Source organism: Drosophila grimshawi, unplaced genomic scaffold (genome assembly GCF_018153295.1).
Source record: "Drosophila grimshawi isolate 15287-2541.00 unplaced genomic scaffold, ASM1815329v1 contig_1369, whole genome shotgun sequence".
NCBI classification, from domain to species: Eukaryota; Metazoa; Arthropoda; class Insecta; order Diptera; family Drosophilidae; genus Drosophila; species Drosophila grimshawi.
This window is the reverse complement of record NW_025062891.1, coordinates 4,128,994-4,153,224: the sequence shown is the minus strand read 5'-3', so window position 1 is coordinate 4,153,224 and position 24,231 is coordinate 4,128,994. Positions and strand designations below refer to the sequence as shown.

Below are 24,231 nucleotides of genomic sequence, written 5' to 3'. Positions count from 1 at the left end.
TATATCCTCAAAGTTAGGTGCGATACGAAAGAATAACAAAAATACACATAAATTCAATTAAATCGCTTCTAGACCTGATTAAATGCTCTTTCAATTAGTTAATATAGGTGGTTGATTGCCATGTATGATTCTATATTCTATATATAGTGTGATAATTGGCCTAATGGACAATTTAATTATTATTTTATCTGCTAGGGTATTTATTATTCGGGAATTCAATAAAGTTAACAGCTCTTTCTGGTTATTCACTGCCCATAATTGTTAAGTTTTTTTCTTCTTTCTTTCTTTGTATTTTACCCCTTTTGTAGGCGGTTTTTGTTTTTGTTGTCTGCTGCCTGGCACAGATTTACACAAAATGTGGGTGCGCCTACGGGGAGCGGGTGGAAGGGGGTGTACATACTATAAGTACATTTTGTGCTTTATTTGGATTTCTGTGCGCATCGGAAGTGGGTCAATGGTTAATTTCAACGTTTTACCCGAGTGAAAGCCTTAATTAAATCAACTTTATAGCAATATCTATTATCGCTGCTATGGATATATAAGACAATAATGGAACAGAGAACCTTTTAAAGTGACTTCAATGCTTTAAATGATTGATCTTTATAAATAGTCTGTCATCACTAAGACATTTGACTGTTATAATAATTATAGTCAACTTTTAATTGGGCTGCCTGCTGCTCAATTGAACAAATATTTTAAGCTGTCATTAACTTTGGCTAATTTGTTGGTGCCACAGTATTTGATTGTCCCGTGCCTCATTAAAAGGAGCTTACACACACACACACACACAGACCGCACACACTCACGTACTTACCGTGTGGCTGCGGCCGGCGTTGGGAGAGCTTACGTCGCTGCGGTGGCGTCTCTGTTTCACTGAGGCGCGGCTCGCTGGTGCAATAGGAGCGTGTGTCCTGCAGCGGTTGCTGCTGCTGCTGCTGCGCCTGGGTGCGTCGTCGTACCTGTAAAAAGATGGAGCAGTGAAATGGACGCTTAAGGACAAGTAACAATTGCTCAGCTTAATGCCAAGTGGTGTATACTTAATCTGGGCTTTAAGCCATCACCGATGGCATCATCAATCAGCTGCTAGCTGAGGGACACAGATAGAAAGAGCAGGGCTATTGGGGCTATAAGGTTATCTGTCTTTGATTTATGCGCTGATGCAGCAAAGAACTCAAATTGCAAAATGTCAAACCCACAAATCAAATGGTATTTGTATCCCTCAGCATCGAGGGACTTGGCACAGCATTGAGGCGACGTTTCAGGCTGATTAGCACGAAAACAGTCGCACGTTGGGTGTAAAATGTCAAGGCTAACTACTAAGAGTACTCGAATATGAAGAGTGCACAATGAGATACCCTATAAGTAGCCCTAATACAAACACACACACAATAACTACAAGGTTGGACACTCAAACATACTCAAGTTGATGCTCTTCTTATCAATAAGACATGTTTAGGAAACAGAGCTGGAAATATGTATATTAAATATGGCTACTTTTTTCAACCGAGTAAATTATTCACAAATGATGTAAGTTTGTTCTGCAATTGATATTTGTAAACATCAGAAACATATACATTTCAGCGACGAGGAGAACAAATATTTGCGAAAAGTAAATATGCAAATACAAAACATCTTAAAATACTAATGTTTACATGTTTACTAATAATACAAAGACCAAAGCAATTTACGTTATTACACTTCTGTGTAGATATAAAATGAAATACATTTGAAATGATATATATTCACTCCAAGTTTCAAAAAATTATACCCTTGAGTTTAGAAAGAGGCAAACTTTTCTTTCAGAAATATGCTTTCTGAATAATAAGGTGAGTTACCCATGAAATCATTTCGACTTTCTACAATTCAGAGTATTTCTTTTTTTTTGAGTGTAGGAAGCAGTTGGAAATGTATTTATTTATGGATACATTTTTCATCCGGATAAGTTATTCAAAACTGATGTAAGCTTGTTCTGCAAGTGATATTCGTATGTAAATATACATTCAAAATGTCAGCTCGATAGACATGTATATAAATATATTTATATTTGGCTTCGGAGACGTCTCCATCTGCTCGGTAAATACACTTTAACATGTAATGCTGATGGTAACAAAAACGCACCACATAAATCAGCAAAGTGTTTTCTGTTTTCTTTGTGTGTCACTCAATTGGCAATCAGTGTTGCGATTGTTTTAAATGCACGTCTCGATTCAAGTAAATCCTTTTCAGCAGCCATCGTTGACAACGCAATGAAATCATATTTAAGCAGCAGCTGTCTCCCTCTTGGCACCTGTTCCGCTTCATCCAGCGAGGCTAGGCTAAAACTCAAGCGACGTGTGAATGCCGAGCTGAGAATTTTGTTAGCAGCTTCCTGGCAGTTGTAGACGAGCTCACTTTGTGGCTTTCACACGAGCTGAGCTGGCCGGAAGCGTTGCTTACGTGCTGCCATCAGTCGTCAAGTGTCTGACGGAATTGGGCCACGCTGAGAGTCGTCCAAGTGGATGGCTGGATGGCTGGATGGCTGGGTGAGTGAGTGAGTGGACGTTGATGGCGGTGGCGTCGGCGTCAGCGTCAGCGGCCATTAGCCAAGTTCTGTCTGTTTATTTAGTGGCCCACTGTCCAGAGCCCAGCACCTTTTTTTATGAGCCCTCAGCAGGCAGCTCAACAGCAGCTCAGCGGCAACAGCTCGCGTGACCCGTAATTGCTGTTCTTGTGCCATATTTGCGTGGCTTCCTTTTTGGACTTAATCAAATATTGTTGCACATACATACATACATACATACATACATACGTAGAATATATATTGAGTAGTTTTTTCTTTGGTGTCATCACCGGATGCAGCATGTCTTCACTTAGTTGAACTTTCTGGCACAAAATTAATTACATCCGGCTTTTGTGCGTTTGATCCGGGCCAACTTTCGTCGTCGTCGTCGTCGTCGTCTTAGCCAGGCCGTGTCCTCTTTGCTTGTCTTCAATTTGTATCTGCTTAATTCCCAATTAGTCCGTGGGGCATTGGGCCCATTCTTTGTCGGCCCCCCACACACACACATAGTGTGTCTAGCTGTTAATTTATTTCATTTGTGGTTCATATGTCTATATGAGTGTATAAATATTGAGACACTAAAAAGTTGATTCCTATGCACAAATCACTGTTAAGCTGACCAATTCAATTCCAAGTCCACCACGTAAAACCAAATTAATTAATGTATAATCACAATACAGGTTCTTGTTATTTACTTGAGATAGCGATACTTATCTTGTGTGCTCATCGAATACCGATAATTATTATTAATATGAACACCTTTCAAGTATTAGAAAGGCATTTAATATGAGTTTTTAAATAGGGAAATTGGATAAAATTTCGTATCTCTGATTTTTCCCCCTTTTCAGGGGTATGCAAATAAAATTTGTGGTTGGCATTGCTACTGAAATGTGTTTTCTTTGTTGGAATTGCTTCAGTTTGCATCTTGTTATTATTCGGTTTTGCAGTTCAACTTCTATACCAATCTGGGAGTGCGACGTCTTTTAAATTGTCACCACCCTGTCTCAACAACCGCTTTCCCCACTGCATCTTCGTCTCTTGTCCCACATGTTCGTCGGAGGACGTCTCATGTTCGTCTGAGGACCCATTCCACAATCTCGTAAAACTTTTGCTGTGAACTTATTAAAACATCGTGTGAGCTGAAAGTTAGACTCAAGCAAGAAACAAAAACTCATTACATTCCATTTGCGAGCTGATACTCTCCTCTATGGTGATGAGTGCCACGCCCACCAACCAGTGCCAACCAAGTGCAGCATGTGTGCTTTACAGCAAAGCGCAAACTTCTTTGTTTGCTACATAGTTGAAATGTCGCCACTTGCAGCGCATCGTTGACATTTTTAGCTGTAACTCTGCTGCACATTCCGCTGGTGTTGCTTTGAAATATCTATTAACATTTACAAATTGCATTTAAAGCTTTGGGATATTTCTCTAAATTTCATAATGAAGTTTCTAATCGCTCTAAAGACTTGTCTTAGTCTCTTAAGGAAAAGCGTTTCTAACTTTAAAATTAAAAATTATTTCCAAAAAGTAAAGATAATTTTTGTGCTGTTTTCTAAAGGAGTTTGGGTCTTAGTGAGTCAACACGCATACGCCATGTGGGACGCGTTCTTTGACACGTGATGTTGCCCTTGTGCGGCATCGCATCAAAAATTGAATTTACCCCAGCACATAATTCAATTCGCAGACACGCATACACACAGACTGGCACACACAGGAGCTCAATCAAAATGCAGATGGAGCTGATAACGGAGTCATTGTGGGGTCGCAGAGACGCAGCTTAAACGACACAAAAGTGTCCCCATTTGGGGACATGCAAAGATCTTAAATGGCACGTGGCATGCTTTACTAGATTGTCAGCACTGTCGCCTTTAGCTGTGGCACGATTTGATTCCATATCGGGTTTTTGTTATGATGTGAAACTCAATGCCTGCTGTCTCCTGTCTGATATCTGTCGCCTGCTTGCCGCAGGCAAACTGTCAAACTGTTGTCCTGCCAATTGGCCATATACACACACCAACACACACACACACACACACACACTATATCCGGAACACTTACACGTCACACATCCCTCGGGCGTTGTTCCGATTTCATTATCAAGCGGCAACAAAAATAAACTCGCCGTGGGGATTTGCGTCCAAATCGATTAATATTGTGAAATGATTTCAATGCAAATCTCCAAACCAACAACATTTTGGTTTAAACTACTTTCCATTAATATCTATATTTGTGTTTATCCCTCGAGAGGAAAATATTGTCTTAAATATTGGTATATATATATACGAGTATATATGTATATATACATACTGGCAATAGCTGAACTTTTGCAAAATAATAGAAAATGTATGGTTCTAAAATTAGTTTAGTGAAATCTGTATTCGATATTATACTCATATATTGGATGTGGCTGAAGAAGTGAGCTGTTTATTGAAATGCGTATTTAAATGTATTAGAACTTATTCATAAAATACCAAATTCTTTGAATATTGTTGTATATACCTAAATTCTGGACATATCAAGGGATTAAGTGTAATTTAATACATACAAAGCTGCTTATAATTTATTCTAAAACAAGTAGATTCTCTTTGACTTGAACAAACATTGATCAAGTTAGAACTGTTAGTCAGATGTGCTCTGAAAAAAAAATTCCATATATATATAAAGAAATATAATATTTGTTGACTCTTCTATTTTGTATATTTAAATGAAAATTCTAGACTGTGAAATGATCGAACCGCGGCTGACAACTTATTTGATGAATCCCAGCATCTATTCAATACATGAGAAGAATGCATTGGCTCCGGTGCTGAGCATGATCCAACGGAAGCATGAGGGCATTGAGGTAACTGTGCTGAGGGAGCTGCTGCATCTGGACGAGGCGTACAGGACCTACTACAGGGAGTGGCTCAAGGAGCTTGGACTGCAGCGCATCGCTGCCGAGACGCTACATCCACTGAATCAAGAGCTTCTCTTACGATCAGACTCACACTGCCGGAGGCCGGCAGCAATCAACGCTGAAGGCGATGATGCTATGATCAAAAAATATCAGTTGCACTATCAGATCATACTCGGCTCCAATCAATCCTTGAATCGTGGCATTAAAAACATGCGCTCAAATCTCATCGCCTTTCGGCGGGCGTTCAACAAGTTGGATTTGAATGATGAAACTCCGCTCATATTGGGCGATGCATTCCACAAGCCAGTCAAGTTCTTCATTGGTCTGGTCAAGGAGCTATTCAACTATTTCTATAGTCACTTTCTGAAACTGGACTGCGGTGCAAATATGCTCGATCCGGCGGATATCAATGCGCTCGAGAGCTATCAGAAATTGTTGACGCCGTCCGAGGAGTTCGAGGAGTATCTGCTGCACAATCTTGGCTATTGCCACTGCCTTCGCCCCCCGCAGCCCTGCCCCGAGAGGCCAACAGTTACGCCCATGCCTGGGGAAAATAAGGAAAATAAAAGAAGGGCACAGCTGAGTCGATGCAATCGGCGTGTCATAAAGATGTCGATGTTAAGGGAAGAGTCGCACAGTGAGTTAGATCACAACCATTCCACATATGTCAATGCTTCAGATTTGGAGAATGAGTTGCGCATGAATCAGCTGAGTTCCCGAATTGCCCTTCTCCGCGATGGCGCCTACAGCAGACAGGCGGGACGTGAGCGTGGACTCGTCCATCAAATGATCTATGCACTAAGTCCCTCACTGGTTGCGTCAAATTATTGATGATCCAGCTATATACATAGATAAAGTAACTCTGTAGTTTCAAGTGGGGCGCCTCGGCAACCAATAAGTTTCCGCTGACAATCGCTTAATACTGTGTGTCGAGCAATTCATAAATGGCAAACTATAAATTATCGCACATGTGTTTGTATTCGCGAGAAGACATTTCGAAGAAACTTGCATTTAAATGAAAACGACGAGCTTGCCACTTTGTTGTGGCACGCAAGAGGCATTTGGTGGTTAACAGTTCAACTCTGAACTAACTACTGAATGGTTGCAACATTTGAACTGCCACAGGCGTATTGCAAACATAAATCCGATTAGCAGCCAAGCAACACGAATGGGTCCAATGAACTAGCAGCTGCCACAGCAATAAAGCCAACAGTTAAAAGGTTTGGTGGAGAGTAGTTTTTACTCTGGAGTTTCTCAATTTTCACTTTGGCCCACTCGTGCTGTGCAGTTATTTATAAAGCAATTACGGCAAATTGCAAAAGCAACAACTTGGCAACACAGTCAGGACAAACTGGAAATAATCGCATGATAAAGTAGCTAAAATATACTTTGTCAAGTACTACAAAATGTGACAGACGACAACGAAGATATTTTAGGCAGTATATTATTATTATTTCGCCATTGGTTTCAGAGTGTGGTAAATAGCTATATTAGAAATGTTTTTCCTTAAACCAAAAAATACAAACATTTAATAAGCTAAACTAACTTCATTTACAAATTCCATTAATCATATTTCCAGAATGCATAAATTTCCAATTATATTTTATACTCTCTGATAGATGGATAAATAGATGTTCTTTAAGTCTTAAACCGCTTGCACAAATTAGTATAAGTTACTTACAAAGTTGTAATTTAACAATATTATTATTTTATTAAGCATAATATTGACTTTACTATAAATTAAGTACAGAGATGAAGGCCCTAATAGCCATATCATTCCCAACGAGCTCTGAAGTTTTAAGCTCTGTAAATAAATAAATAAATAAATAACAAAAGGTTTTCACCACCACTTTTCACACTTATGTGAAGAATTTTTCAAAAATTACGCATAATGTACTCTCCCATAACATAAAGTTGCTGTGTATAAATAAATAAGCTCTTAGTTCATTCAGAAAAATAATCTTCCTAAAATTAAACTCATCATAAAAACTAGCCATTTTCATGGTTCCTAAAAACTGCTATATTAGTCCATTGTCTGCCTCAGATATCGAGTAGCTCGGTGGGAAGTCACTCACCAAATTAAATTATATGAATTTATAAACTATCTAACAACAAAATAGCTAATGTAATAATTCTGTATGACGCATATGAGAACAGCCTAAAAATTTGGCATCTTTTTTAAAACTTTAGCTAGCTTTTAGCAAAATGGCTACGAATCATAAGGTGAGCTACCCTTCAGGTTGATTATTTTCCTGCCTGTACTTAAAAAAGGTTTTCTCCCTTTTTCCAGCTCCCACAGCTTTCCCCGCTCTTTATGTTTTATGGATTATTAAGTATGCTTAAAATATATTGAGATATTTATGTGTACCTTAATGTACTTACGTAGTCTGCTCATCTTTTTTCTTTTACGATGTAATTTGAAAATTATATTTAAATATGTGTTTTATTACGTAAGTTAAATATCGCTAATGATTTATGGACTCACGAAAACAGCACTAAATTCTAGCTACAAAATGTGCGCAAAAACTGAATTGAGCAGGCAAGCATTTCATTCGATAAGCAGCCAACTAATTAATAATTAAAACAGTGTGTCCCAAAAGTTATGTGCTACTCACCGATCTGGCGCCCGAGGTGATGCGTGCACTTTGGGAGCGTGTGGCTGGGCGGCGACGTCTGTAGCCGGGTGTGCCGCCCTCGGGCGTGGCACTGCCCGAGGGCATGTTGTGGATGACTGTCTCGATGCTTGCCCCAGTGGCACAAATCGAGGCGCTGCGCGTCTTTTTTTGCATACGATGATGCATGGGCGAAATGTCGTCCACCATTTTGTTAGCTGAGTTTTTCCTGGTTCTGGTTTCACCCGACTTATCTGTGGCTTTATATTAGCTGTGCTTGTTGTTGGCTGTTTTGTACTCGTGCTTCGATTTCTAAGTAAATGACTGCAAAATGCTATTTGTGTGCTGTTGGTGGTTTATTGTGGTGGTGGTGCTGCTGCTGCTGTGGTTGCACTTTTGAGTGCATAACTGAGTTTGCGGTGCTCTGCAAATAAATACAAGATAAGCGAAATATAAAGCAAATGAAAAACACTTAAAATTGCCAAATTTAAATAAAAAATACAAATTTCTTAAATATTTGCAGGTATTTAGAAAATGTTTTCTCGGCCATGTTTTAAAAATAAACAACGCAACTGAAAGCAAAGCTGAATAATGCGAAAATTCAAATTTGTCGGTGACTTAAAAACTAAATCTAAATGTATAACAACATGCAACATAATTTGCTGTGTGATTTTTCATTTCACTTTTCGGCATTAAACATAGAATAGAATTGCGTCTCTTATGTTTTTCCACCCAGTCCCCTTTTCATTTCCCTTCGACCACTCGCATTTTATTTTTAACCTGTTTCGCTTTTCACAAGTCCCCCAAAACTGGGTCAAAGTCCGAGCAACGCACGGCATCGAATAGTAGCCACAAAAATGGCGTGTAAAATCACGCATCCAGAAGGGGCAGGCTGAGGGGCAGGGACTGAGACAGGTAATGCGTTGCGGGGTGTTGGACGCCATGGGCGGTAAAAGTGGCTGCGATACTATTTAATATACCATTTTTTGCTGGCAACGAAATTGGTAAATCAATAAATTATGTTTTACATAATTGAGAAATTTGTTGCAAAAATTCTACATGCAATGCTGAGTTTTAATTACCTAATAAAATTCAATTATACAGCTCTAAATAATTAAGTATTTAGCTCAGGCAAATTATTCAGTTTATAAATCACATGAGTAATAATATCATCTGCATATGATTAAACTAGTTGGTTATTTAAATTAATATCAATTGTTTTTGCTACTTTATTGTCTATCAGCATCTTTATTCAGATACATGTGATGCTATCCATTCTAAGAACTACTTATTTCTAAGCAGCTTCATATTGTATCCCAACAAATTCTAAATTTATGCGTTATTTTGGCACACAATTAAAACTTTACAAGTTGAAATTTCCCAAAAGAATTTCTTGTGAATGGAATTCTTTGTGCTGTTCGCTTATGAGTTTTCTTTACCAATACCAAAAATGTTCTTGTTTCACGAATTCCACATTTCTTGTATTTCTTGTGATTATCGTAACAATATCACAACTCCAATTATTCACGGACTTTAACTTTGTTCAGCGTAACTTGGATTGCGTCACTAACTCTTTCGCCTCCCTAATCGAATTTGAGTGCCGCTGTCTGAACTCTTGAGAACTCAATACACACCGTCTGATGTGTGTGTGTGTGTGTGTGTGTGTGTGAGTGTGTGTGTGTGTGTGTGTGTATTATGTGGTTCGTTGTGAGAGTGCTTAAGTGTGTCCGTTTGTTTAATCACGTATATTTTCTGCTTTTCTATTTCTAAAAATACATTTTTCTTTGGATATGTTTCGCTTTCTTTTGCCATGTGTTAGTTTATTCTTGCATCATGCGTAAAGCGTGGCCGACACAAGGAAACTTTCTTGTTTCTCTAAACATTTCACAATTAACGTTGTCAGTAAGCGAGACGCAGAGATTGCGCGCGTTAATCTAGAATGCCTCAAGTGGCAGCCGCAGTGTTGCAACTGAAACAATGAAAAATGAATGGCGAGAGCGAACGATGGAGCATGAGGTGGGGCAGAGTTCTTTGCAGTTCATTACGGCAAACTCATCCTGGTCCTGGGAGAGTCGTGCAGTTTAATTGACACTAATTGACATTTGCAAGCGAAACGAAACAAAATCGAAGTTTCTCAGGCATCTTTAAGCCAATTGCTTAGTATCTAAGCAATGTCAAAACAAAATTGAATTAACGAGCCCACACACACTGGAACTATGGTAATAATGATGATGGCTTGCGATGATTGCCATGGAGTCTTGAGCATTATGAGAATCAAAACATATTTGTAATCTATTTAGGCTCATGCCACACTGTTTGGACGTGCATCATCAGCTGCCGACAATGTATCCATGTCCATGCTCAGCAGCAGCACCTCTCTGCCTCTTTCTCGGCTCGCTTCCTGCTCCTCCTCTCTCTCTCCCCCTCTTTCCCTCTGACCTGCTTTTTACTCCTGCATAATCGAATTACGCTTCAAAGTCGTTTAGCCCCTCAGACTCAAAATTCCACGAGCACCGCGCCTGTTAGTTGTTGTCAGTTTCCTGTTCCTCTCCCTAAGTGCAATTCGGTGCGTGCCCCCACAGCTGCAAGATGCTGTCCCCTGAATCTGCTGTCAAACACTTTAACGAACTGCCGGCTGCCCAAGTTATGAATAGCTCCTCTTCGAAGGCATGTCGATATTTAAGGTACAGTTAGTCCTTACAGCAGCAACATCTTAATCTTGCTGGATAATTCCAAGGCATGGTTGGACTTTGCTAAAGAGAAAAAATATGTGTGGAATGCTCTCGCTTATTTAGAGTTGATTAAGTCTTGCACATTTATATACCAAAGCGAAAATATATGCTTTACAAATTTATGCAATATTTTAATCTCTTAATCAATTTAAATCCTGTAGCCATCCAGCTCAAGAATGTTTTTAAATTTGTATGCATGTGAACTTCTGCATAAATATTTTTTCCTTATCCCACCAACAAGAATCCTTGAAAATGATACCTGCATATATTTAGTTGAGTTTTAAGCCCAACATTCTGTGAAACTGACCTAACTTATGCAAAAAAAAAAAAGAAGACTTTTATATAATAAATTCTTACATGTTGTGCACAGGTCGGCTTAAGGTGCTGAGCCACTTCTCAAGGAGTTCAAAGTCAAGCAGCTTGTTGTTTAACTTTTGCTGTAATTTCTTTCTTTTCTGTTTCCTGCGCCGTTTTATAGCAATTAACTTTTTTTCAATGATTAAAACGTAAATAATTAGGAAAACGCGTTATTTGCGTTGACTTTCTTACATCTGGCAGCACTTGTTGGGGGGACAAGTCGCCCTTTAAAGCTGCTTAACGTTAGCAGCAGCTCACGAGATACACACACACACATATATATATATATATATATATATATATATAGGCACAATATGCAAACACACACGCATAAACTCACACTAATACATCCATACACCAAGCACAAGTGGGTAAATAATGCAAAAAAGTTTATGCGCGGCGCACGCTGCGTATGCTTTATAAAATACAAAAGAAAACCCTTTAAGCTCGGCCCCGAAAAACTTGGGCCTGACGATAAGCAGACAAAAAGGGTCTTATTCTCCTCAGGCATTGTCATCTTGTGACTTTACGCTTGATTTGCCATGTTGCGAAAATTCAGCGATGCATTGCAAGCAACAGCAGCCAGAAAGAAAGAAACTGGGAAAGCCGAAGTTCATTTACTCTTTTGCTGAAATTTAAATTAAAATAATGCCAATGAAAATATTTTAAGAGTAAATAAAAATTCCTCACTCGTTTGATTATACGAGATTTATTGTTAAATACAAAAAGAAGAATTGCTTGCACACAGAAAGAAAATCGAAAAATTCACTATATTGTTCCGAAAGTATATTTTTAAAATGTTCATTTCTTAATTTCATGGTACATTTCGACTGGAAAATGGATTTTATATTTATACTTCTCTACTTTTATTTACGCCATTCTAATTTAGTATTTGGAAATTATTTATAAAAATAAGAAAAACATTATTTTCTAAATTTCAGGTCGATTTATTTCTGAATGTAGACTGCTTCATATATGGCCTAAGCCCAATGAATTAAGGTAAATAGCTTTACAATGAAATACTAAGAATAGATAGTCAAACTCTTCTACATCGACTTGACTACTGATGGCGATCAAGAATATATTTATCTTATGGATGCAGTGATCAGTCCACTTTCGCTGCTTTACACATTGCACTACAAAGTGCTAATGTGCTTTTGCAAGAGTATAATAAGGGATACAATGGCCCTCAGCTTCTGACCCACTCAGTCGTGCATGAAACTGTTGCAGATGAAGTCGCCAGCGGCAGCTGGCTTGTTTGCATTCGAATCATGCCACAGGCCTAACAACAATAAAAATAACAGAAAGAAAGACGGGATATTTCTGACATACCGAAAACTACATACCCTTGTAGAATGAAGTTCAGCTGCAGAAAGTAAACTTCCCCGAACGATTGTTTTAATGGTAGTCATATGATATTGATTGAGTTTAGGCTGGATATCTTAGCAATTATTTAAATTAAATTGCTTAACTATGGTTAACTTATCTCACTTCAGAGGTTCAGAGACTTCTCTTTCACTTTATCTTACTATCATTAATACTGATGCTTAACAATTTTCCTTATCTCCATTCCTTGTAATACATTTTGGACCATTTCGCATTTTAATACTCCCAGATTTATTACATCCCTTATTTTATTATTATTCTTTCATTTGAAAACTGAGTTGAATTATTAACTTTTAATTTTAAATCATATAAATTGTAACTTTAATTTTGTGGACTGTTTTTTGGTCAATACCCTCTGCAAGGGTAGCAAAACGGTCAGCAGCTGAGCTGACGATGCCTCTAATTGACCGACAATGGCTGCTGCAAGGCATTGACTCGACTTGATTGGCCCCGGGAGAGGGGAGAGGAAGGAGTGGAAGGCACATGTGTGTCGGCCTTGATGGAGCTTTTTAGCTTGTCTTTCAATACAGTCTCATGTGGACTTATTTCGGTCGCTTTATGGCGCCACATGGTGCATTGGGTTCTTTTATTTTTGTTTTTTTTTTTTTGTTTTTTTTTGCTGTTTGCGATTATTATGAAACTTTCGGGACACATTTATCACAGACAAAAATCGACAACGACCAACAGCAAATTGTGTGGCGGTCTATTAACATAAATTTAATGCCAACTCCAATATTTGGCCACATATTGGTTAATCAGCCCACCTATCGGATGGAAGAAGCAGCAGCAGCAGCAGCTCATTGAAGCGGCAGCTGCCACAAGAGCCATACTCACACAGACACACTCACACAAATACACCACATTCACATCGTTGCACATCGTTGACAGCTGTGCCCGATTCCAGGCAACTTAAGTTATCAGCGATACACACACACACACACACAAACACACACACTCAGAAACATTCTCTCACAAACTGTGTGGGAGGCCACTTTTTTATCATTGTTAATGCCGCAGATAAAGCTGACAAAAGCCGATAAGTGTCGCCCGATATCGAGTGGTCTTCCCCTGCCAACTGGCTTGGCCAACAGAGCATTGCCGTTTGTCGACCGAGCTCGGTGAGCAGAGCTTGTGACACCTGTCCACCTGTCCACCTGTTGTCCTGTTGTCCTGTTTTTAAACGAATGTCAAAACCATGACCGCAATCTGCAGCAGAGCGCGATTTACGTAATTTTCTATGCTAATCTAGAGCTGTGATGAAAAGCAAGAAAAAGAATTATATATGCAGTATTAATCTTGAAGACAAGCAATAACCAAAACTGGATTTTAAAAATCTAGCACACTTTTCGCATCAAGGGTAATTCATCATTCATATTATTCAGAAAGTGTATTTTAAGATTAGGGAAGGCTGTGACTTTCTTAAAACCAGACTCTACATATTTTCATTTAAATTTAAAAATATATATCTCAAACTTTTCAGATTGTTGGGAAAATATGGAAAATTTGGGATAGAGCTTCAGAATTTTCAAGTCATAATATAGGAATTATATAACTATTAAAAGAAGTCGGAGAACAAGTTTTTAAAGGCAATTTTAATCAAGCTTAAATAGAGTTGTTAAATGTTTTTAATACAACTTAAACAAAGTCACATCGAGAAGTGTCTGATTAAGTTTAGCGCTATTCGGCAGCCTTAAAATTCAGGAACAATAAGAAAGTTGAACACAAACAGTTTTGTTTCGAGTTCCATCAACTTAAAGTTCATGTTATTTTCTCAATATTCTTGCATTATCATGTTAACAATATATTACATTTTCTTAACAGCTTTAGCCAAAGAGACAGTTTTGTGTTTGTTGTTGTTTCTCAGCTTGCTTTTGTTGTTGTGGATGAGATGCGTGTGTGCTTCGTACATGTCTGTTCATGTTATGTTCAATGTTCTTACTGCCACTACTGTTGCTATTGTTGCTGCTGCTGTTGAAGGGCGTTTGTCGTTTGTTTTCATGGCCACACACAGGTACACACACACACACACGCTCACACACACGCTCACACACACACGCACACACACACACACACTCACACACCTGGACTCATACACCTGTTGCATGCTGACGATAAAATTAATTCCAATGGCTAGCGAAAAGGGGGTCAACTGAGACACGCCCACAGGCATTGTCACAAAGGTCAGAACGCTACTTTGTTGCCTTTTCCGCCACTCATTGCTACCCCCTCTCCCCTCCCCTCCCCAACCCCCCTCTCCAGCCCACGGGGATTGTGTCTATTGTTGTGCTTTTGTTCTTGCCTCATTTTTCTTTCTTTCTCTACGATATTCTTCCTTTAACATGCTTATCATCATTAACATTAGCATTATCATAGCGGCTGTTCGTTAGCGGTTTGGTTAGAGCATCTGTGGCAGCAAAACAATTTTTTATTACACATACGCAGCGTAGACAGACATAAGTTATTTGTGGGGCTATTTGCTGTGGCTGTGGCTGCGGCTGCGGCTGCTCCTCTTCTTTATTTGCTCTTTATATGCTTTTGGTTTTCTGTTTGCTTTTTTCTTTTTCTTTTATTTATTTATTTTTTTTTTTTGTTGTCATCGGTAATAATATTATCATATTTTTGTTTAGGACGCGAAAACAAATTTTGATGCCTGTATAAATTTTCAAGCATTTAGTTTTGACAAGCCGCGCGGCGTTTGACAATTTTAATTGCAAACGAAAATATTTAGAAATTCATATACTCAAAAATACACATAGACAAATAAAAAACACACTTTGCAAACCGAACCCAATGGCACGCGGCATTTGCTCATATGTATCTGCTATATATATATATATATATTCAAGATTTGTTGATCGCGTCTGTGAAATAGTCACATGTTTTTTTTATGTGCTAAGCATTAGAAATGGTGTAGAATTTATGTTAACATTTGTCTCATAATATATGTGGGTGCAGAGATGATTCACTTTCAAATAGAAGCCAACATAGCCAAATATTATTAACACTACTTGGTGTGCTTTTCCAACATAGGTCATTTAATGGCGGCATAAATTCCTCGTTTCTATTAGATGGTCTTAACTTTTCTATTCCTAGTAGACTTACTACAAACTTTGTCTACAACCCCCATAAGCTAACCTAGCCTATTTCCTTCACGCACAACTGATGAAGCTTTCGACAATCCTGTTCGTCTATTCTGTAAATGCCCCATTTCACATATTCTCAGTGGAACTCTGTCTTCTTTTAATCAAATTTTCGAAACTAGCATGTCTAAGTGTGCTTAACTGTCTTCAAGTTATATTACTCTGCAAGTTCAGAGATTTGCTGAAACCTTTTAAAATTTGTGGACTGTGTTTAGTGCATATTAAATAAATAAAATGAAAAGAAACCTGCATTTTACGCAATTTATTGTGCTCATTATTATTTATGCTTGCGAAGAATGCTGTTATTTAATGTTGTCATGGAATATTTAAGGCTGCTCCAACGCACAAAAATGTATGATTTCAAGTCAGGGAATATGATTATACTGATGAGCATAATATATATATATATTTATATTCTTCTGTCTAAGCATATTATTAATAAGCTAAAAATAGAAAAACAAAATCTCAAAAAATAAGCTCAATTTGTTTTATTTATACTTATGCTTCATTAAGCATTTTCGTTTGTCAATTAACAAGGTGTCTGCCGAAAGGAATCTCATTTGCCTTCATTAAACCAATATCCCCTCATAAAAACCAAAAACCTATCTCAAGTTGCAGCTTTATTCCGCTCGTAAATGCTAAATAAATCGATGGGGCGAATGCCTGGCTAAATGTTATTTTTGTCAAAGATTTTCCAAAACGATGCACAAATCGAACAAGGCAACAGCAAAAACAGCAACAACAAAAACGGGGCTCAAATTGGCGTCTGCTTAGTTTAAACTTAACGTCTTTTATGTTGATTATGACACATGTGGGTGGGTGTCTGTCTCTCTCCCTCTCTCTCTCTCTCTCTCTCTCTCTCTCACTCTCTCTCACTCTCTATCTCCCTCGGCTTCTGTGTGTCCTGTTTACTTGCTGTGCATATTCTGAGCAGCATACTTTAAGGCGCACACAAACCGTCGACGGCTCTTGTTTTATTTTCAATTTGGCCAACTCAATGCCAGCGGGCCCAGATGTTTACACAAAAATTCACTTCATTTAGTTTTCTGGCAGTTTCCCCTCGCGCTTCGTCTACGTCTCCCTCTCCATCTCCCTCTCCGCCTCCTTCCCACCCAGAGACCTACAGTCTCTCATCGCAAATATCCTTTGTGAAATCTGTGTTAATGTGCGTATGTCATAATTAACTTGAGCACAAAATAAATTGGAAAATTTTTGCCATTTTTTTTCGCGGTACACTCATTGCCCTCCAATTGTGTGTGTGTGTGCGTGTGTGTGTTTGTGTGTGTGTGACGGTGTGAGGGCGTGTCTGTACTTGACAGGTTGTTTAGACGAGTGTGTGTTTATCTGTCTTCCTTATGTTGGAGCATTCCTTAGCCTTGTGGAGCATATGCTGAGAGTCTTTTGCTGCGTTTGATTTCACACACTTCTCGGCGCACTTTTGTGTACAGAAAACTCGGCTTTTGTTTGTTTGTTTTGCTTTATGCGCTCCTTAGAAACCTACTGTTACTTTTTCCATTCAGAATTGATCAAATTCTTTGAATTTACTTGAACAGAGTTCAATTTATTTTTGATGTTGGAATTTTTGTTCCAATCATATTAGTTAAGGCTTAGTGAAGTTAAGGCCTTAGTGCTTATAGAAGCTGAACTGGTAAAATAATCTTCTGAAGCGATTTTTATAAACTCAAGTTTTGCTTGGAATTTATATAGTTTTGGTATACTGCATAAGACAATATCTATTTTATAAACGCTCAATTCATATTTGCAATTAATGAATAAAAAACTTTGTCTAAATATATTTAAACAAAATGCGTATTAAATTCCATTAAAAAAAAATACACATATATATATGGATCAAAATTGGCTATTTATAAGCAGGTAAAGTCCCCTTCTCATACGATTTTTATATATCTATGTTTACTATTCAATTTGTATAACTTTGATATATTTAATTAGTTCATGTGTATTTTTTAAGCGTTCAAGTCATACTCTAAAGCTTAAATTAATATTTTACAATGTTAAATAGAGAACTTTCTACATAAATGTCTGCATATTATTAGTCAAAATTAATGTTAAGTTGTCGTTGTCTGTTCCATAGTTTCCATCCACAAAAATTGAATTTATAAATTGAAGAAAATTAGTTAATTTCTTGTATTCGCATATAATAAAATTGTTTTAGTATATATTTGGCATATTTATATCTCTACTCCTTTATTAAATTTAAATCATATTCATTTTACAATTTTTGCAACCCTTTTCTAAATGTGTTCTGTTTTTAGTTCACATTCCTAAATTCCTAAATATTTTTCTTGATTTGCATTCACATTTAATATTATACAATGAGAAATATTGCAGACAACTGTCTGAGATTGATGATCAAGACGAGGAGCAAGGATTCGTTTTCCAAATTGCATTTGTTGCTCCCACAGCGTGGAAAGCTGGACGCCTAAGTGGTTTATCGATTAAATGGATAAGCCCTTGTCACTTTGTGTATAATATTTCATTTTGCATAGTATTTGTTTTCCCTTCTGTTTTTTATGGTTAACTGCTAAGCCACGCGGGAACTGGCAACGCTTTCCATTTATGCATTTGCTGCCAACTTCTGACTTAGCCGCAAAACTAATGGGAAACTGGAAAACGAGCGAGAAATAAAGGCGTCTATTGGGCGCCTAAGAAAAAAATACTTTAAGCAAATGCAAAACAAAATTAAACATTAAATGGCAACCGGCCAGAAAGTGTAGTTTATAGTTGGACATATGTATGTATAAGGTATGTGTCTCAACTTTTGATTTTTTGCTTTTAGTTTCTTTTTGCGTTATTTGTGCCAATTTATTCGGAATTGCTTTTGCGGGAGACTGCAGGAATTTGTAGGATTTTTGTGAGAGTGTGCGAGTGTGTGTGTGTGTGTATGTGTGTGTGTGCTTGGCAACGGTTCTTGCATTTTTGCCATGCGGACCTTTACAGTGATGCGAATATCCCTTGTATCCTGGCCTCCTGCTGTTCTCCGCCGCCTACGTTTGCCCGAACATTTAGTTGTTTTTTGGGGCTGTGCAACTGAAATTGTTGTCTATGCCACAGTCACGTACCACGTTGATACTTGAATCACACACACACACACACACACACACAGGCAGGCAAACACATACAGGCACCGCAAACATAGTTCAAAGTGAAGCTGCGGAACTTGTCATACACAAAATGTAATGCACGCCCAGGCTAGCAAAGCTCTCGAGATGGTCAAACAACAGGAGGGGAAGATGGGGAAGGGAGGATTATGGACGATGTCAACTACAAAGGCAACAACAACACAACATGTAATGCTGCTGCAGTTGTAAATTGACGACCAATAGATACCCTATGTTGCCTATCTGTCATATCAGACTGCCAATCACTTGAAAATGGGTCTAGAATTTTTTAACGATTCATTTAATTATTTTCCTAAATGTTTTTATTACCGCACTTAACAGATAAAAGAGACACTAATTTATCGTTATCAATTTATATTAAATTGTGCTGCGTTTATGCTGAATGAGAATCTATATCGCTTGCGGTAGTCTCCACATTTTGAGTATAAAAACAAACACTATAAAAACAGATATTCATTTTAAATACAAATAAAAATATTAAAAATAAATATTAAATACAAATAAAAATATTAAAAATACATATGTGCTTATTTAACTCAACCGTATAATTTTAATGGAACCAGAATCATATTGTGGTATAGGAAAACACACAATGCAACGATTAAAGACACAGACGACAATCGAACTGGGCAGCGGCAACATATCTGAGACAGGCCAAATCTCTTTTAGGCAGCTATAATCAGACACAATTGAATCAAATAATATCCAAGGGAACTTAGAATACTCATCGATCTGTTGACACAGTGTATACTAAGAAATCACCTAACTAAACTCGATAAAATCAGTAGCGGAGTCTGACGATGTGGAGGAATCCTCAAAGCAGACCTTACCAGAAAGTGAAGTCTTATCCGGAATAAAAAGCAGTTTTCTAGGGAAAGTTCTTCAGTTGGGTAAATATTGCTCTCATTCTAAAGAAATATTCTTACAAGAATCCGGCTTGAAGGAGGCGCTATAGGCTTAGAACGGAACACAATAGATCTAACTGAATGAAACGCAAAATAATAATTAAATTCAATTAATTATTTATGATTTTGATACTATAAATATACAGTTTCTAGAATCTTAAGATTATTTGCATGTCTGCCAGTATTTGATTGATTATATATTGATTTTGACTTTAGGCGAGCTATTAATAAAAAAAAACCCGTTCAACAATTATTCTTAACTTTTGTTTATTTATAATTTATTTAAATAAGAAGGTATTTTTCTATTTGTCACTGCAAAAAAAAACATATTTAAAATATAATAAGAACTCACAAGACAATAAACCATTTTCAGACATATATTTCACAAATTATAGAAAAGTATACCCTGAAAAAATCTACAAAATCTGCTAGTTAGACGCAAACTACCGTTTTAGAAATATACTTTCTAAAAATAAGGTGCTTCTTCTAAAATTAGTATTTGTTGTTGTTGTTGTTTTTTGAGTGAATATTGACTTTATATATTCGTAAAAGTGTGCTACTCCCGCGTGATTTCGTAATACCCATTTTATTTTTGGAATGCGTATAGGGTATGGAGTAAACCACTGTTGGAGGCGGTATCTGCATTTTGGCAACACTGTAACGGGAATCGACTACCGGGCAGGAGTTCCGACAGATCCCGTAACGCAGCCCAGTTCATCCGCATCCTCACCCCTCTCTCTCTCTCTCTCTCTCTCTCTCTCTCTCTCTCTCTCTCTCTCTCTCCCTCTTTACCTATCTCTCTCATTTAGCTGGCTGTCAGTGGCAAGGCTTTTAGTTGCCCCAGGCAGTTGCGTTGTGTGCTTGTTTTGTGTAACCCGTTTTGTGGCCAATGCAGGTTTTAATTGAATTTGGAATTTTGGGCCTGGCGCTGAAGCGAGCCTCAAAGCAAGTGCATACAAATTTCATTATGGCTGACAATTATTTGTGGCTCAATTGGCGGCCAACAGCCCAAACGGAATTAGCTGGCAAATTTGATTTTGGCTTTAAAAGCCAAAGCCAACGGAACACCGCTAGCTACTTGCCACAAAATCGACCACCGTAAAGTCAGTCGGTCAGTCAGTTGTGCAGCACGCCTCGTTTAGTGTGTGGGCGTATGGGCGTATGGGCGTGGTTGCGGTTGTTGTGGCCATGTCCGAGTCGCGTGACGATTACCATTTTAGTTTAATTGCCAACGAGTTCGCAAATGCGCCTCAAATGACGCAGTGCAGCAGTTCTTTTATTTGTCCGCAGTTGTTGTTAGGATTGGTAATTGTGGTGTCAACATGCGGAAATCTGAGTGGTTGATGGACTGCCTTTGATTAAACTTTGTTTCTTTATTCACTTTTTGATACTGATAGCTGCAATATCCTTTTGTTTAACATTATCTTTATTTGTTTGATATCGTCTCTTTACTCAGAATTTATGAAGTTTTTATTGTTTTTAGAAATAATTTCTAGATTCACGAGAAAAGTATTCTAAAAATTGGAAAGTCTTTTTTTTATTTTTCACAAATAAATTTCTTAAAAACAGAATATATTTCTAAAAGTTTGCGGTTAAGCTAATTTTTGAACTCTGTGTACACCTGTATATTATTCAATACTTTTTAAAAATTGTATAAAAACATGCACTCGAATTTCGAAAGAAATATAAATGAAAATCGAACAGCTGCGAATTATGAAAGTCGACATAAATCAAAACAAAATTAGTTTTTGAAAGTCATTATTGGTTTCTGCTTGGAGCAGCTTGCAGGCCACTAAACATCGATCGATAATGCATCTCATGGTTTCATCAGTTCTCTGTAGTGTTATTAAAATGAGAGCTCAAAAGCCCATTTGGCTGTTTATACATCTGAGCGAAAATGTTAATGTTAAATTGTACATAGCGAGACAGTGATAAAGGATGAAGAGAGAAGAGAAGTGAACTCAACAACCTCGCGTAGTTCTCATAAAATGGTCTGGTGCCTTTGGCAAGATTGGAATTCAAGCCACTTTATAGCCAGAGATAACGTTGCTGTTTAAATATTGACATCGTTACGGGGGAAATTTGTCATTTAAGGCGGACAAAGTATGAGAAACAAAAAGCAAGAAGCCAAACGATTTGATTGCTGCAAACTCGTCTGCAGGAAAGCGTACAAGAATCATAGTTTAAAACAAAACAAAATAGCAGATAACATAACAGAGTTGATCTCTGCAGCTAACAGGATAATGTTTACAGCAGGGCTTAACAATAACAGTGAGAGGAAGAGTTACAAGGAGATAACTGCTGTTAATTGACAGTTGCACAATTGTATTCCATAAGCAAAACATTTCAATAATGTGTTAAAAAAACCGTTGGAAAAATTAAAATGGCAGCAAAGTACATATCAACAGAACATAATTTATTGACTTTAAATAATAATTGTTTTAAGGTTAACAAGTCATGACAGAATTTGCTGTTACTTTTTCGTGACACGTATGTTAAGCTTACACCTCGACTGCTGTTAAGTGACATAATGAATCAATGTACAAATGTTATTAATACAAAAAATGTTGAATGAAAAGTAGCTGAAACTAGCAGAAATTATACTATACATCAAAACATCATTTATTGAGTTCTGTCAAAGCTAGCATGACAAATAGCAACAATAATGGTAGATATCATAACATAATTTATCATTTGAGAGAGTGAGAGAGAGAGAGGGAGTTAGTAGGAGCTAAGCTTACATTCAGACCGCTGTTAAGTGACATATTACACAATTGTAGGCCATAAAGCAGAAACGTTAATAAAGCAAATAGTGTCAAATTAACAGTTAGCAGTTATAACTTATTGAGTTTAAATTATATTTCTCTTAATGCAAAATCGTGATCGTGATTAAATAGAGAGAGATTCAAGAGGAGCTAAACTTACATTCCGACTGCTGTTAACATAATACACAATTGTGTGCAATAAAATAGAAATATCAATAATACAAATAGTGCAGTTAAAGTTCGCAATAATACTCTTATTCAATCGACATGAAAATCCACTTCAATTTATTATACCCAAATTTCTGGGCAATGTTTGATTAGATCAGCCCACACCCAAAACCTTCTTGCTTTTTGAGCTTTAAGTATGTATTAAAATTGATTGCAATTGAGGCCGACTTTTTTCCTCTTTTTCACTTGGTTCTCTCTCCAAGTTGGTGCCGGGAGCTGTCAAGTGGTTTATGGCACCCGAAGGAATGTGAGACGCTTTACAACAGAAATAATCATTGCAAAATGTATTTATTTACTTGGCATTTGGTCGGGCGTAAAACAAACGACAGCGACTCAGTTGCTTTCAAACATTGCAATAAACTCGGCTGCCAATGTCCTGGAATATTTAATGCTCCCGTCTTTGGGCCCCAACTTTCCCAGTGGGCAAAAAAAAAAAACGAAAGTAAAAAGCGAAAAAAGGGAAAAGTGGAAGGGGGCCAACGTTGCGTATGAGCGATTCTTTCAGTTCTTTGGTTATATATATATTTTTTTTTTTGGTAGTGTTACGCCTTACGATAAGTAATCGTATTCGTCTTCGTATTCGTATTCAGACTTGAGGGTCTGATTATCCCAAATCAGCAAATGAATTTAGGCGGAAAAATGGGAAGGCGTGCAAAGCGTGCCACAGGGAAAAGCGTGTTAAAAAACGCAAACAAATCAAAGGGCTGCAGCCAAAAGAAACAGTAAGGAAAACAATCGCATTTACAAAGTAAATAAACACAACAAAAAATAAATCACAATGCTTAAACCAATTCCTTATTTATTATATGTTCTCTTTGGTGACATTTCCCAAAACTTATTGAACTAAGCAAAGAAAACCAACCTGTTTTTTAGCCTGCTGTTTTTGGCGGGTTTCGAGCGGCTGCCTCAGTTAATAAACGTTGCCGTTTGTTGGTCAATTTCCATAGGAAACAAAAGAACAACAATTACAACAAGAATAAAAAAAATAAATAGGAAGAAGTTAATGGGCCCGCGGGTCCGGGAAATTGCCTTTTGTATTTGGTCGATAATTGGTATTAACGCACACCAACACACACTCACACACACGCACACACACACACACACACACTGAACACTTGTTTTTTTATGCACTTGTTGTATTTTATTTATATTTAACCAAATTTTAGCAGCTTGCTTTTTTTTATTTATTATTTTTCAGACACAAATTAACAAACTTAAGACACAATAAAATAGTTTTTGTGTTTGTTAAATGAGGAGCATTTGATTTTTATCGGCAATGCAATTTTCATATATATTTTCAAATATTTGCGGCCGTCGCGTTTGGCGCGAAAGGCCAATGTCCGTTTTTTTTTTTTTTTTTTTTTTTTGCTGAACGTTCCGATTTCCGCGTTCGCGTCCGTTTTGTGCAAGCGCCGTCGAGTGTTTGACTCCGTCTGACGACTGCGTGCGAGTCTCAGTCGCATTGCAACATGTTCGCTGCTCGATGACGACAACGAAAAGCTTTTTTCTGCTGTTACCCAGCCAGCAC

General features: G+C 37.6%; 2 protein-coding genes across 3 annotated transcripts in view; one reads left to right on the top strand and one right to left on the bottom strand.

Annotated features, from left to right (window-relative positions):
* The window catches only part of LOC6560529 (GTP-binding protein RAD), a 35,470-nt gene extending 11,656 nt beyond the window's left edge, over positions 1 to 23,814 (bottom strand). For both annotated transcript variants that reach the window (XM_032734659.1, XM_001987294.2), the window contains exons 1-3: positions 23,566 to 23,814; positions 8,051 to 8,471; positions 815 to 959 (exon numbers count right to left, since the gene is read on the bottom strand). In XM_032734659.1, coding sequence (XP_032590550.1) covers positions 815 to 959; positions 8,051 to 8,257 — 352 coding nt within the window. In that variant the 5' untranslated portion in view covers positions 8,258 to 8,471; positions 23,566 to 23,814. The remainder of the gene's footprint in view (positions 1 to 814; positions 960 to 8,050; positions 8,472 to 23,565) is intronic.
* LOC6560527 lies at positions 2,492 to 6,397 on the top strand. The gene is made up of 2 exons (XM_001987292.3): positions 2,492 to 2,522; positions 5,257 to 6,397. The coding sequence occupies exons 1-2, from the start codon at positions 2,507 to 2,509 to the stop codon at positions 6,264 to 6,266; spliced, it is 1,026 nt and encodes a 341-aa protein (XP_001987328.3). The 5' UTR covers positions 2,492 to 2,506; the 3' UTR covers positions 6,267 to 6,397.
* Positions 23,815 to 24,231: the final 417 nt, after the last annotated feature.